Here is a 14,080-nt window from a genome sequence, read left to right as displayed (position 1 = left end):
TAAGGACAAGTTCATTCAGTGCTCAAATAATCTTTAATCTCGCTCACACCAAGGTGAGCTTCCAAAAAATGTAAAAGCCCTTTCACCAAAAACGTACCTTATTTGACCACATGCTCTGAGGTTTAACAAAAATGTATATACGTCATATATCAGCCACAACTTTGGATCTCCAAGCAACATTTTTGCAGTGCTACATGTAAAACTGAATACAACTGAGAAGCTTTAACTTTTCAGACATCTTGTCAGTGACTACATTGAAAAAGGGTGTTGATGGCTGAGCCTCTCCTATAGCCTGGTGATCATTTTGCTTTCTTTGTGAAAGTGCAATTACCTGATAACTGATGTTAGCTCAGCTGGCGAAATGTTTTTGGCACAGTGGGACCTGCAGGAGCCATATGATGGATTGTTAAGCCATGAAAGCATAAAGGACCCAAACACAAAACTGAGTGACCTAAATTAAAAGTTGGTAAAAGAGTGTGTGTGTTTACTTGTGCGCTCTTTTTTAACACTGGCACAGTGCCATGGTATCAAGGCTTCATCTTACTGCTCATGCGACAGTGCCAGGTTTTGTCCTCAACTGGCCCACCCAGGATGGCACAGTAATGGCCCTGTCTAATCAGGTGCTCTGGACACACACACACACACACACACACACACACACACACACACACACACACACACACGCAGGTCAGCTCAGGTTGAGTTTTCATTCTGATGATACCAGTTACATCAAGTGGTTAGTTGACAAAATCCCAGCTCAAAGTCTGCTTTTGAAGCTTGGTTGCCATGGAGGTGGCTCTGTTGACTCAGTACCTGTTATGATTGCATTCAAAAAAGCATTCTGAAAGTTCACGCTTGACTTTGGAAATAGTTTGACTTAATAATCACAACTCAGGGTCCACTTACTAGCTTTTCCTGGAACTTGCAACAACATAAAATGTATATAATTTGTAAGGATCCATCCTCCCTTTGGGTATCTCGAATGACCTTCTATTTCTCAAGTTAGGATGATTGAAAACATCAGCAGCATCCTCTTCAGGAGTAAAATGTTAATTCCTGTTAGTCAGCAGTGTTAAAATGTTATCGTAGTCTGAAAATAAGTGACGGCAGACAGCGTAAGCATGTCGATGAGAGAGAAAGAGGAGTCATGCACGACATGCATGTGGATAAATCGTAGTCATGGTTAACTGCTGTGAGTGGACACATGTTTTCCACCCCAAATCCTTGAAGATGGAGGAGCAATACTTAAGTGTTTGTGTGTGTACTGTCAAAGCGATGAAGTGCATGAGTGTGTGTGTGTGTGTGTGAGGGGAGGAGGGGACTAAACTGAATGTTGGCGAGTTGGGGGCACATTCCTTAGTTGATTTAGTGGGCAGTAAGATGAAGAGGAATGTGTCAAAGCTGTAGAGGCTTTAGTCCACTGTGGTGTTAACTGGCTGGGAGGAACTCTATCAGCTCAGACTGACGGATGACTGACACTTGGCTTAATGTAAGAAGGATGGAGAGCAGAGAGGAGTGGACAGAGCCAGACAGAGAAGAGGGAGGCCAAGATGGAGAGGAGGTACCTGTAGGATGAAAATGTGAAAAGTGAGATTGAAGAGGACAGTTTGCGCTTTGGAGAAAAGACAAGGGAGATTAATAGCGATATAATGTGTAGGGGAGATCGGGTGTGAGCATCAGATGAGATAAAGAGAAAGAGAGAGAACTAAGTCCAGTCAGGAGAGGAGGAGAGGATGCCAGAAGTTGGGATAAAAATGTGAAAGAGTCACATTCACCAGAGGAACTGATCAAGAGAAAATAATGACTTAAATCAAGAGGATTTCAGAAGCTTATCTTTATTTGCTCAAGATGGTTGGATAGTTGAAAGAAAGAAATACAGAGAGAGAGAGAGAGAGAGAGAGAGAGAGAGAGAGAGAGAGAGAGAGAGAGAGAGAGAGAGAGAGAGAGAGAGAATATAGAAAGATTATTTTCAGGTCCCATTTTATACAACATCAGTCGCTGGGTCAGTTGTGCAAGTTTGACAAAATAGAGTAGATCAAAGGAAAGCAACACAAGTATATTTTTTACTTCTGTCTTTTATATATTTATAACATTTCAAAAACAGCTAAATCAAACATCTGTATTGACCCAACGTTACAAACTCTAAAGTGGTGCAAAAGCTTTCATCTAGCAATATGACATGGAACAAAATCAAAAGCGCCAGGAAAGACGTGTGTGTTTGTGTTGAAGATTAAAATTGTCCTGAGACAGTGTAAGAATATACAGTATGGTTGAGTGTTTCATGTCAGCGTGTTTCAAACTCTGTTTGTGTGTGTGCGGACTGGACTGATAACACTACTGCTCCTTTGGAATCCCACAACTCACAGATCAGACTGAACCGCTTCAGGGGTTAATGGGATAGAGACGGTTGAGAAAAAACTAATTTGTTAGTTAATTTGGCTGACATATTAACAATATTAAAATCTTAACTGAACATCCCACTGCCTTTAACAAACCCCCAACTGATAATAGCAGTAAAAGCACACTTAAGAAGCATTCAAAATGAAACGGCTGAGTATTTACTTTTCTTCCAACCTGTACAGCTACGTTTTAGGGGAACAGGGGTCTGTGTAGGGCGGGTCTGATTTGACCTAAAAATGGCACCACGCACACCCAGAAGTGAAAAAAAGGCAAACAACAGCCGGCGCCAAAAAGAAACGTGTTCTCACTTCCTCCCGCTGTACGTAAACATGACTTTACATCCTTCTTTTTTCCTGAATTCATCCGTACCTTTCATAAATTCATGAAAGTGCAAATGCCGTTCTTGGTCAGTCTAGAAGCATGCATCACATACAGTTGCCGCACTGTATATATGACTCATTTATAGTATTTAATGAGTTGAATTATCTCTGTCCTCGCTCTGATTTTTACACTCCTGCATGTTGGTTTTGACATAAAGCTACGTGACAGCACAGATCAAGTGCACAAGATCGGAAGAAAAAAGAATAGCAAAAGAAATGGAAAAAAGGCAGTAAATGAGCGCCCTGTAGTTGTGGATGTAAAACCCATGTCCTTCACCCCGCATCCTCACCTATTCCCACCCACGCACCCAAACTCTGATGCTGATGCTGCCCACCCCTGCTGGTGGGGCCCAGAGGGGCCGACATGTCACACAGTAAGGGAGATGAAGCTGTTGTATCTCTGGATGTTCCTCTTGAGGATCTCTGAGCACGGCCCCAGCACACGCTCAAAGCGAGGCCGGTCCAGCTTCACGCACTTGAGCGGACCACGAGCGACTACGGTGGCTGCCCTGGGACGGTTCAACAGCAGGGCGATTTCACCTGGAGGAAGAAGGAGACATGGCAAACAATTGTTTTGAGCTGTAAAAAAATGTCTTAATGTGTATGATCTGTGCACGGACGACAATTAATGTTGTTGTAGGAAGCATTTGAAACAAATTAGATTTCAGCCTCAATGGCCTCAATGTCCTCAATGTGTAATTCTAACGCACTCAGATACTATAAAACTGACTTCTTGATGTGAATCTGTTTTTGGCAAACAGCAGACTGAAAACTGACAAAAAACAGCCATAAGTTGTGAAGAAATAATGTATGCCAAAAGAAAGCAACACATTTGAGTAAAAAGATCAGTTAATCCCAAGCATTTTTGTGTTTGTACTTGCACAAGTTATATTTGTAATACTAAATATCAGGTATAATATAAACCAGTTATTGTTTTGATACAAAGCTTTTTGTATGTGCTGCCAAACTGGGAATGGAAAAGGCTTCCTCGGCCCAGAGCCACTCACCAAAGTAGTCAGAGGGTCCCAGGCGCCCGACCTCCACGTACTCCTCATTGTCAGACCTGCGCTGCAGAACAGAGGCTATTCCCTGGATACAGAGAAGAAAAGAAGAGTTGGAGGAAAAGAAAAGAAAGAGACAAGAGAAATAACAAGATAAGAGGGGGAGAAATAAAATGAGGAGGGGATGTTGATGAAGTGGGGTGAGATGGAGGAAAGGGGGGAGGAGGGGGGATGAGAGAAAGAGGGGGAAAAAGGAGGAGTTATTTAGCAAGGGGCTGAAAATCGTCAAGAGGATTATGTCGAGGAGAAATTCCTTTGCTTCATAAGAACACAGGTGCACAGGATTTAGCCCACTTTCCTGTGAGACGGACACCTGTTCTGTGGGAGCAGAAACACAAGACGTCACATACTCAGATATTCCAACGAGGAGATTGGTTCTGCTTTATTTCCTCCAGAGTGTAATAAATACAAACATCTAAACCCATAAGAGGCTGAAATGATTCCTCAGTGTCTCCATCACATAATCCCCTTCATCAGCATCCACCCACAAACTGGAAACAACTGTATTGTCCAAGAGCGACGGAGCTCCAACATAGTGTCCCCAGATTACCCTAAAACACTAATACAAGCTCATGTACAAACCCCATAACTGTGTATGCTCCAATAGCACGCCGCCCAACCCACATAGTCTCCTCTGCATTTGCAAACACAAAGCCATGCAGGCAACGATAACAAGGAACGCAGACACAGATGGTTTCAGAGTGAAACACAAACTTGCACGCAAATGCGCATACTAACATACAGTGAGAAAATCAGCAGCTGATGTCTGCTGGACAGACTGACCACCAACCTCGCCACGCATATTAACATCCCCCGCTGGTTGCTGTTGTGTGAGTGAGTCACCGAAAAAGTACAACACAGGATTTCCGTTCACTCTGCCCAACAGATGATCATAGTTCATGCTGTCATATCTTGCAGCTGCTGATAAACTTTGTGTGCGTGTGAATGAGGTCATGTTTGATTGTTCATCTTTGCATATGAGCCTGGTGTTTGGAGTTGTACTTGACGCCCTTAGCATTAAGGCCACATTAAACACATTAACACGTTTCTCAATGCATTGGCTCTCTCTGTGTGTGATGGAGCACACGTTTGGCGTGCATATGTTTGGACAGAGGTAGAATATGTGTTTTTAATGAAGATGTCTAGACATTTGCATGTACTGAAGTTCAGCTGCAAATTGGTAGCAGGTAAGAAATCAGCAGGAGAACTTCCCAGCTTGTCTTGGACCGCGTCATTAAACAGACTTGACCGTTCCAGCACCCTCACCCTGTCTCTAATCCCTCTCTGCTCTCTCTGCTGACCAGGCTAATAATTCTAAATATGAATATAATGAGCTTTAATGAGAACCACAAAACTGCCAGCTCTTTGCTGCAGCAACACAAAGGTGAGACTGTATTTTAAGTGAAAGGGATTTGTGTGTGACTTTGTGAGTTTGCGCTTGAAATGAACGATGAAGAAGTGGGAGATACTGTTCAAGTAAGCGGGGCATAGTGTGTGTGAGAGCTGACCCAGCTGTCTCGTAATGCCGTGACCACCACACATACGATGCGGCACGGTGAAGCTAGCGATGGGGTGTATGTAAGATCTCGAGACCCGATCTCCACTCATTTCCTGTCATCTCTCCGCTTTTTAACAATAATTTCCAGAAAAATGGTCAAAAAAAGTTTACATCCACTTCTGATATTAGGCGATAAACAACTGGTGGAACTAATTCTCCCGTCTACACATGTCTGATGTTTTAAGCGTTTGACTGATGAGTCCCATCATTAATGTCAGTCGTGGTTTATTCACAAAGTCCTTTTTCATTTCACTTTGTCTCATTTTATTTTTACCAATACGTCTACATTTCCAATATTTGGACAACTTTCCACTCTTTTTTTATTAATTGAAAACATGCATAAAAACAGGAGGATGGAAACACATTTACAGAGAGGTAACCATTATTGATGACTTCTGAGTAAAGGTTATTCATAAAGTGACCAAAGAGAAGAAATCACGTAAAATGATACCACTTCATCTGCACCATCGCCCATCTCACGTGTAAACACTGTAGCAACCACTTTTATTGAACTTCATTACAGCCACCAAACAAGCGGTTTGAGTGAAAAGTGGTAAAAAACAGAGAGTGAGATGTGAATGGGGAGAGTAAGAGGGGGGCGGCGGCATTGAAGCTCCTGTGTTTACAATCGGTCGATTCCTCTCCTTTCCATTCATGTCCAAACAGAGAAAGTGAGACAGTGCAGCACCATCAAGTACAGTAGTTCTTTCGTAAACAGGCCTCTCCTGGTGTGGTCCAGATAACCATCATGCACTGTACCACCCCAGGGGCAGCGCTCTGCTCCAGATATTTCTTTTATAAACATTGAAGATCCTCCCCACTACGGCATCCAAATTGGGTGCGAAAGACTGGAAACAACACAAGATAGCAAGATAGAGAAAAGGAAGACAAACAGAAAGTATGAATGAATGAAGCCACAGAGAAATAGAGTAAGGAGAAAGGAAATGGTAGAGTGTGAGCCAACTTTAAGATCGGAAGTAATAAATTATCACCACTACGTGATATTGCTGGTCAGATAACACTCCTTGCTAGCCTTAACCAAAACGCAGGTTGACACCCACTCGTATGCACACAGACATACATACCACATACTGAGCATACTGAGCCGGCTCGTGGTGACATGTCAAAAAGTAGCATCCTGCATGGAGGAAGTAACAACAGGCACACGGAGAGAGACACAGAGAGAGAAATAAAGAAGAGATGGAGGAAGAAAGGTGATATCCTGAGTAGCCTGTTCACGAGGCCACCCAGCACCAGCAGTGTCTGCACCTTCTCACTCAAACCTCAACACACACACACACACACACAAAGATTGCACTCTTGCACGGCTTCTTTTCAAGGAGAAGAATTACTCCGAAAATGGTTTCCCCTTTGCTCTTGTGACTCGCACTCAAAAAAGTCTTCATTCATTAACTGCATCGATCTTCAGTCTACAAAAGCAGTGTAAAGCTACATTAGCTAAATTGGACTTCAGCGCATACACATAGGTTACAGTAACAAGAGGATGTATTGTAGATTACCCATAGAGGATTTCTCGTCTGTGTGACCCACAGGGACCCTTTGGATCCCCTCAGTGTGATTACTTTTGTGCAGGGTCAAATATGAGAAAGCACATTGAGTTCCTGTTTAGATTGATGATGGGAGGAGATGAGAGCAGAGAGGAAGTCACGAGGATGAACAGCCTGACTGTACTCAATTGTTAACTAGACGCTGCAAACAGTCAACTTGAGTCATATAACTTTGACTTGAGTCATGGGTCTGATTGACTTAACTTCATAATCTAAAAACGCTTGTAACTCCACTTTGAGACGACCAACAATGACTTGTGACTTGCAGAGTTAAAAATAAGACTGAGGAGGTTGAGCATGGTTGGCATTCAGCTGCAGGAGAGAGAGGTGGCTCATGAGAGCAGTGCCAGGTGAGATGAATGGCACAGCTGGTGCTTGTTGACTAATTACCTTCTCCTTTAAACTCAGTAATGTGCTGGACTTCTGATGGCTGCCACACATTATGGACAGACGGCCACACCGGCCTGTAAGAAAGCACTTAGCTGAACTTTTGTTGGAAAGTTTGAGTAACTGGACCATGCACAAGGAAAGCTGGACAAGCAGAGGTGTACCAGTTGTTGTATTTTATGTTGGAAGTGTGTAAGCAGTCGAGTTAATAAAAGACATTGTCAGTGAATGGGCTGTCGTGTCTGTGTTGGGGGAACTTGCGCTGGCAGCGAGACCTGCTACAAAGACCAACATGTCAAACTGCCACCGCATTAACGTAAAGAGACGTCTGAAAGGGGGGTTTACTCAAGGAAGAAATTATGTTTAATACCATGTTTGAAAACTCTCACTGACATCTCTGACACCCAACAAGTTTCTGTCTCCGTCTTTCCAAACGCACCATTTTAGTTGGCACTTGTGAGAGCATGAATGACAGAGTGCTAGGCTTGTGTATGAGCATGAGGAAGAAAGAGTGCGTGTTGGGTGAGTAGGGGCAGATGCCCTAAGGAAGAAGGAGGAACTATAGGGAAGATGAGGATGAGGATGAGTCTTCACGGCCCTGGAGTTCTGTAAAGGCTTGTTTGTACAGTGTGAGCACAAAAATGTAAACATTTCACTTTTCATTAGGGCCGTATTCCTCGCGGCTGGCAAAGAAAGTGATGTATCTAGAACTGCCTTTTGTTAATGCTTCCCATCAGCAGCATTTAATTAGTGATTGTGGGGTTTGTCTTGGGCGGATGCTACAAAACTGCAGAAACAACAAAAGAGTGAGAAGAGACAGAATGAGAAAAATGAGGGTGTCTGACTGAACTAAGCACTGACATCTCAACTTTTTTTAATCTATAGAAATAAAGGTGTGCACGTGGATAACAAGAAGAGAGGATGGCAAGTGAGGAAAGTTGTCACAAGACTTGACAAAATCCTTCTCTCCCGCCTTGCATGTGGTCCTTTTTGAATCAACTTCTCTCTCCCTGCCCTGTTTGACTCATCCTTCCTCTCGCTCTCTCTCTCTCTCTCTCTCTCTCTCTCTCTCTCTCTCTCTCTCTCTCTCTCTCTCTCTCCCTCGTCTCACTCCCGGGAGGCTGGGTCTCCTGACCCCGTGTGAAAGTCAGCGACACACATTCCACCACAGTCCACCCTGCTCTGGGAAAGTCAGGGCCGTGCTGCACAGGAGATGGAGAGAGACGAAGGGAAAGCAAAGAAGGGTGGGTCTGAGGCTGAGAGCTTGGAGGAAAATGGAAGACAGAAGATTAAAGAAAGAGACAAGACTTCTGTTGGGTGAGGCTCAGAGTGTGCTGTGACACACTCACATACTGGACTGAGCTGGTGGCCTACTAAGACTCCATGCCTGTCTCTCCTCCTTCCCCTCTTTCTGCTGCCTGTCTCCATCCTATAATCTCCCAGATTCCTCTGCATATTCTGTCCTTCCCACCTCTTTGAGATGTACAAGTCTCAGTTTGATGAGTTGTGCATTGCTACGGTAACAGCTATATTTGTGTCTTGAACCCCAATTGGGTTCATTTTCTGCATCGTCAAACTGGCTTTTAAAGGATTTCTGCAGCTTCACGAGCCTTCAATTGGAGGCTTCGAACTTGACCAACACTGGTTGGATAATGTGAGGTGAACACAAGATATATGCAGTGCTGTCTATAAATGTTTGGACTGGGACACACTTTTTGCTGTTTTGTACTTGAGCATATTAGATTTGATATGAATCAATGGTCTATGAGTAAAAGAAGTTCAATTTATAGGCAAAAAATAACACTTTCAATTCAATACACTCAGTATTGGTTGCATAAATAGGTTTGATTGTATGAAAGTCTATGAGAAAATGACTCTTTTTCTCACTTGATTTATTACCTCAGTAAACATTGTAAACATGAGTTTATGGTCTCAATCACTAGTTTCATGTCTTTCATGTCATTTTTTTAATTATGGTCCTGAATAAAACAGACCATAAAGCAGGGTATGCTTTAGGGTGGGATACCTTGTGATTGACAGGTCACTGCCGCTACCAGAGCTGTATACAGTGTCTCTAAAATACTCCTCGACGGCCAAAATGCCAGACTCAAGGCTTCAAAACAACAGTCCACAAACCAGTGGGTGACGTCACGACGACTACGTCCACTTCTTATATACATACGTAGACAGATGTTTCTGATTAACTCACTTTCACTGGATTTACATGTATGACTCTTCTTGTACTAACATTATACTTTGTTTTAGCATTTTCCCATAAATGCCCCTTGCAGAAGTGACATTGTCTCGCTTTAATTTTTCTAAATAAACTTGATGAACTTTACCTTCATAATAAATATTGCATTTCATATGTAATGTGCTGGATAAGTGAAATGTATCATTATTCAAATACTTACAGACTGCAATATAACTTTGAAGAGAGGCATAGCTAAGAGAATGAAAGGATATATGAAAGAAGGATGGAGAGGAGGAGCGCTGTGCTGGAGGGGCACAGATGGAGAGAGAGAACCGAGGGCCAAAAGAGGGATAAGAAGCAATACATCACTCAGCACCTTTGATAAAATCCTCCTCCTGCTTTACTGCATCTAACCACTTCCATGCACTGTAACCAATGCACTGCTCACTCTGAACATTGTTGGACATTAGATAGACAGAGCAACTGACTGAGAGACTAATTTTCACGTTCGAAGAATGAGATTGGGGAGTAGGAGGCAAGGACAAGCCCCCGCCCTTCTAGACAGGGCCCTCTTGACTTGTCCCTGGTGAAAGCTGTGTAAGTATGGAATTAATCAAAAGTGTGTTGGGATGACAGGCAGGGGGACCCTTCACGTAAGCCGCGCCAGGGGCCCCAGCTCCACAAAGCCTGCAGTGTGGGGGGGGGGGGGGGGGGGGGGGCGTTCTTCACACAGGGCCGGGGCAGGGGAACACCACCAGGTAGTCTGTCTGCTGGTGGCTATAAACTGGGATCAGTTCCAGCCTCAACAAAGAGCCCACCAACGTCTCTGCATAATGACATGTACATCAACCCGGGTGCCCACCTGATGACACACACACGCGGTCTTGGGCCCCGTATGTCAACACGCACAGCTTGCAGGAAATGTGACAGTAAAAGAAAGTTACAACACATCCTGTCTCACTAGCACTAAAACTACATCTTCTAAAAGACTTGTCAAAACAGTAAAACAGCACAAAGATTCTCACACACACACACACACACACACACACACACACACACACACACACACACACACACACAGATCTTACCTCTGTAATAATGAAGAAGTCATCCCCAGGATCTCCTTGCACCACTATCTTCTCGCCATCCTCAAACTGAACTGGCTCCAGAGCATCAGCCACAGTCAGACGTTCCCATTTATCCAAAGACTCTGTGAATAACAGATCAATTTGCTATTTACCCTGATGAATGCAACAGTAGCTGCACAGATGCTCTACGTGTTTGTGTGTGTTCCATGTCTCTTGCTCAAGTCCAGTAAGCTGTTGGGAATGATAACTCCTACCTTGGGCTAATCCAGTCATTCATCTGCGACCATTATGTCGCAGAACCCCTTGCTTCCTCACTCCTCTCATGGAGCCTCATGGAGCAAAAACACCTCAACACTAACTCCTTGATCTGTAAGACCTCAGCTCTACTGATTCTGGAGTGTGGTGACAGAGAGCTGGCTGAGCATAAAATAACAGAAAGATCTAAAATCTTTATCCCAAAGACAGTCGCGTATCCTTGGGCGAGTGCCTTGCTCGCTCAAACTGGCATGGATAAGAGCATCTGCTTGGTACTTTTAAAAGTGATGATGCACAGTATTTAGATACAGCATGAACTGTAATCACATAAATTAATCAAGTGCAGTGCAGATCAATGTGAGAGTAATGCTTGTTCCCCTCAAATATTGTAAAATATGATTCAGTTACACCTCAGGGATGGAACTAGAAATATAATTGTACGGGATTATAATAATACAGTTAAGATTAAATCAATTGAAATTAAATCCAATATATATTATTAAAACAAATTAGATTCAATAAGTGACAATAAGTGACACATTGGAATAGAAATGATTTCCTCTCTTGTCTTTAGTCAGTTCTAACATTTCCTTGAATGTATGAGAATTGACCATTTATGAAGTCCTGCGATAGAAAACCTGTAATAGGATCTATCTTTTTTTCAATTTGTGTTGATCCTGAGAGCCGGCGGCGACGGCTGTCTTTCCGACTGTCCGACCACATGTACAGTGACGTGGTTAGACCCGGGATATTTCTAGAAGCTGTTGGTATTCACACAGAAACCAAAAACACAGACAGTCACACATCTTCACTGGGAAAAATGTTCCAACCAGAGGAGTTTTGAGCAACTCTGAACTATTGATATTTATAGAAAGAGGATCCTCTAATAACTAAACACCTCCAAATAGAAGATTCACCAAATGAGCTCATCCTTATTTCACAATTCAGAAGATTATTGTTGCCTAATCTTCAAAGTCTATACATCTACCGTGTGGAATGTGACTTATCTGCAGTGAAAACATTCATGATCTTTAGTTTTGTCTAGATAAAAGGATGATTCAGTGTTTTGATTTGACTAAGACGCGCGTTAGAGGCGTAAAACTACAGCCGAATCTCTTTGTCTGAGGCTATTGTCTCCTGATGTGCTCAGTAACTGATCCCAGTGTGTATCTTTTTGTGTGTGTAAATGTTCTTAGGATTAACTTAGGTGAAGTCTGATCGGATGGAGGTGTCCAGTGTCCCCTCCGGTGGGGCCGTGGTGTCTGCCGGCCCCCAGATGGATGTCCTCTGTCTGGCTGCAAGCTAAAGGCAGCAGGTCCTATAGTAGTGATCCTTAACAGCTCGGCATGTAACGTGATACACAAATGTGCTGACTAAAGAACCTACATTTCATGCTTCGCAGAGCCTGCACCCACTTGGATCACCTCGCTACCCACATACAGAGTATGCATTCGGAGAATAGGCCACTGGGATGAGAGACAAGGAACGTGTTGTTTTTGCCCCCTCCTTCACTCCTCGACATCAAGGGCTTGTACCCAATTTCGTGGTTATCTCAAAAATCAAAGACAAACAAAAACACTGCCGCCTCCTACCCCTCCTCCAATTCAAAGAGGTGGAGCGGAGAAGCGGAGCGACAGAAAGAGGAATGAAGAGAGGAAAGGCACTTGGAAGAGGGAGGCGGGCGTTTGAATACAGGCCTCGACAAGGCTGTCGAAAAGGGAGGCGCAGAAGAAAGGAGGTGAATGAAAAGAGAGTGGATCTCGCAGAGACGTTCTCTTAAGACCTGAATTGAGTGTATGTGTTTACTCAGCCAGTTAATAACTCTGTACAGGGGGCATGGCCTTACTCTATACACCACACACACACGATCAAGTGGAAAGGGAGGAGATGTCAGTTCCAATTGCAACTCTTTTTGAAAGTCTGAATGAATCTCATTCGCCATTCCTCCGACGGCCTGTGTAGGCTGGTGTTATCCAAATTCCAGTGGGAAAATAGAGGCTTATCTTAACTCCCTATTCTTTAATTGTTCACACAGCGACATTGCAGAGTGTGACTGGCTTTAGTATGAGCAATGCGAGAAGATTAGGACTGTACACACAGGCCGTACTCAGCTGTGGGCCCTGTGTGACAACGTGCGCCTGTTGTTTATGTGGGCTAATCTACAGTATATGTTGAACTCGGCAGATTTAACTGCCTGCACTCTGGACTCTTTGACCCGTGTGTTTAAAATGAACGCGAAGCACGACATACACACGCACTATACACTACACTACTGTTGTAAAAGCAGAAATTAACAGTAAAACACAAACTGATATAGTCACAGACTTACCAAGGATGGACACCTTGCTGAGGAATTCTTCATACATCTTTCTCTTCCTCAGTGTGCTGCCCTGTAAGACAAAAAGAGGAGAGACATCCACCATTAGACACTCTCTCTGAAATTGTATGGTAGTGCTCCACAATTGTCGTAAAAATTATAATTGCGATTATTCTGCAAAACATTGTGACGATTATGTCTTGGTTTCAAGACAAGGAACGGATTTAGGTTGTAATCTAAACAAATACTTACTACTTTGAGGAGTTGCTATTAGAAAAAAATATTGAAAAAACTGTTCATGTTTGTTGTCAGATAATTCAAGTCGAGCAGCATTGAATGACAGACAATGATAATTTTTCAAACTGATATTGAAAATATATTTTTCCAGGAAAGGACTTTTCTAGCCATTATATTTGTACATGATCTGTATAAGATTTCTCTCTTTCTATCTTTTTCACTTGAACTCAAAGATTTTCATTTAAACATTTATTTTGCTACCATGGGTGCTCACTCACTGGTCACGCGCAATAGAAGTACTTTATATTATGGCTGTGAATTGTCAAAAATCAAGCGATACGATACACATCATTATACAGGGGTTGCGATTCAATATATCATGATACATTAAGCAAGATACTGTAAGCAAGGCAATATATTGCCATTTTTAAAAATCTAATATTAGGATCACTGTAATAGTATAAAGAACACACCACGATTCGATACAGTATTACAAAACATGATACTGCGATACTCAAGTGTATCAATAATTTCTTACACCATGAGTGGTCTTTAAAGAAACGCAACAAATATCAGTCATTACATAAAAAAATAATATGTGGTACTCTTTCACTTATAGTGTGGGTGTTCATGGG

The 14,080-nt window shown here is 42.9% G+C and overlaps 1 protein-coding gene across 2 annotated transcripts in view; it reads right to left on the bottom strand.

Annotated features, from left to right (window-relative positions):
- Positions 1-1,816: 1,816 nt before the first annotated feature.
- Positions 1,817-14,080, bottom strand: part of prkar1b (protein kinase, cAMP-dependent, regulatory, type I, beta) — a 59,063-nt gene continuing 46,799 nt past the window's right edge. For both annotated transcript variants that reach the window (XM_068718868.1, XM_068718869.1), the window contains 4 exons: positions 13,221-13,281; positions 10,637-10,758; positions 3,788-3,869; positions 1,817-3,320 (listed from right to left, as the gene is read on the bottom strand). In XM_068718868.1, coding sequence (XP_068574969.1) covers positions 3,148-3,320; positions 3,788-3,869; positions 10,637-10,758; positions 13,221-13,281 — 438 coding nt within the window. In that variant the 3' untranslated portion in view covers positions 1,817-3,147. The remainder of the gene's footprint in view (positions 3,321-3,787; positions 3,870-10,636; positions 10,759-13,220; positions 13,282-14,080) is intronic.

The sequence above is a fragment of the Cebidichthys violaceus genome, unplaced genomic scaffold (assembly GCF_023349555.1).
Source record: "Cebidichthys violaceus isolate CVI_PGR_0920_01 unplaced genomic scaffold, fCebVio1.0.p SCAF_23, whole genome shotgun sequence".
Taxonomy (NCBI): Eukaryota; Metazoa; Chordata; class Actinopteri; order Perciformes; family Stichaeidae; genus Cebidichthys; species Cebidichthys violaceus.
This window is presented reverse-complemented; position numbering and strand designations above follow the sequence as displayed.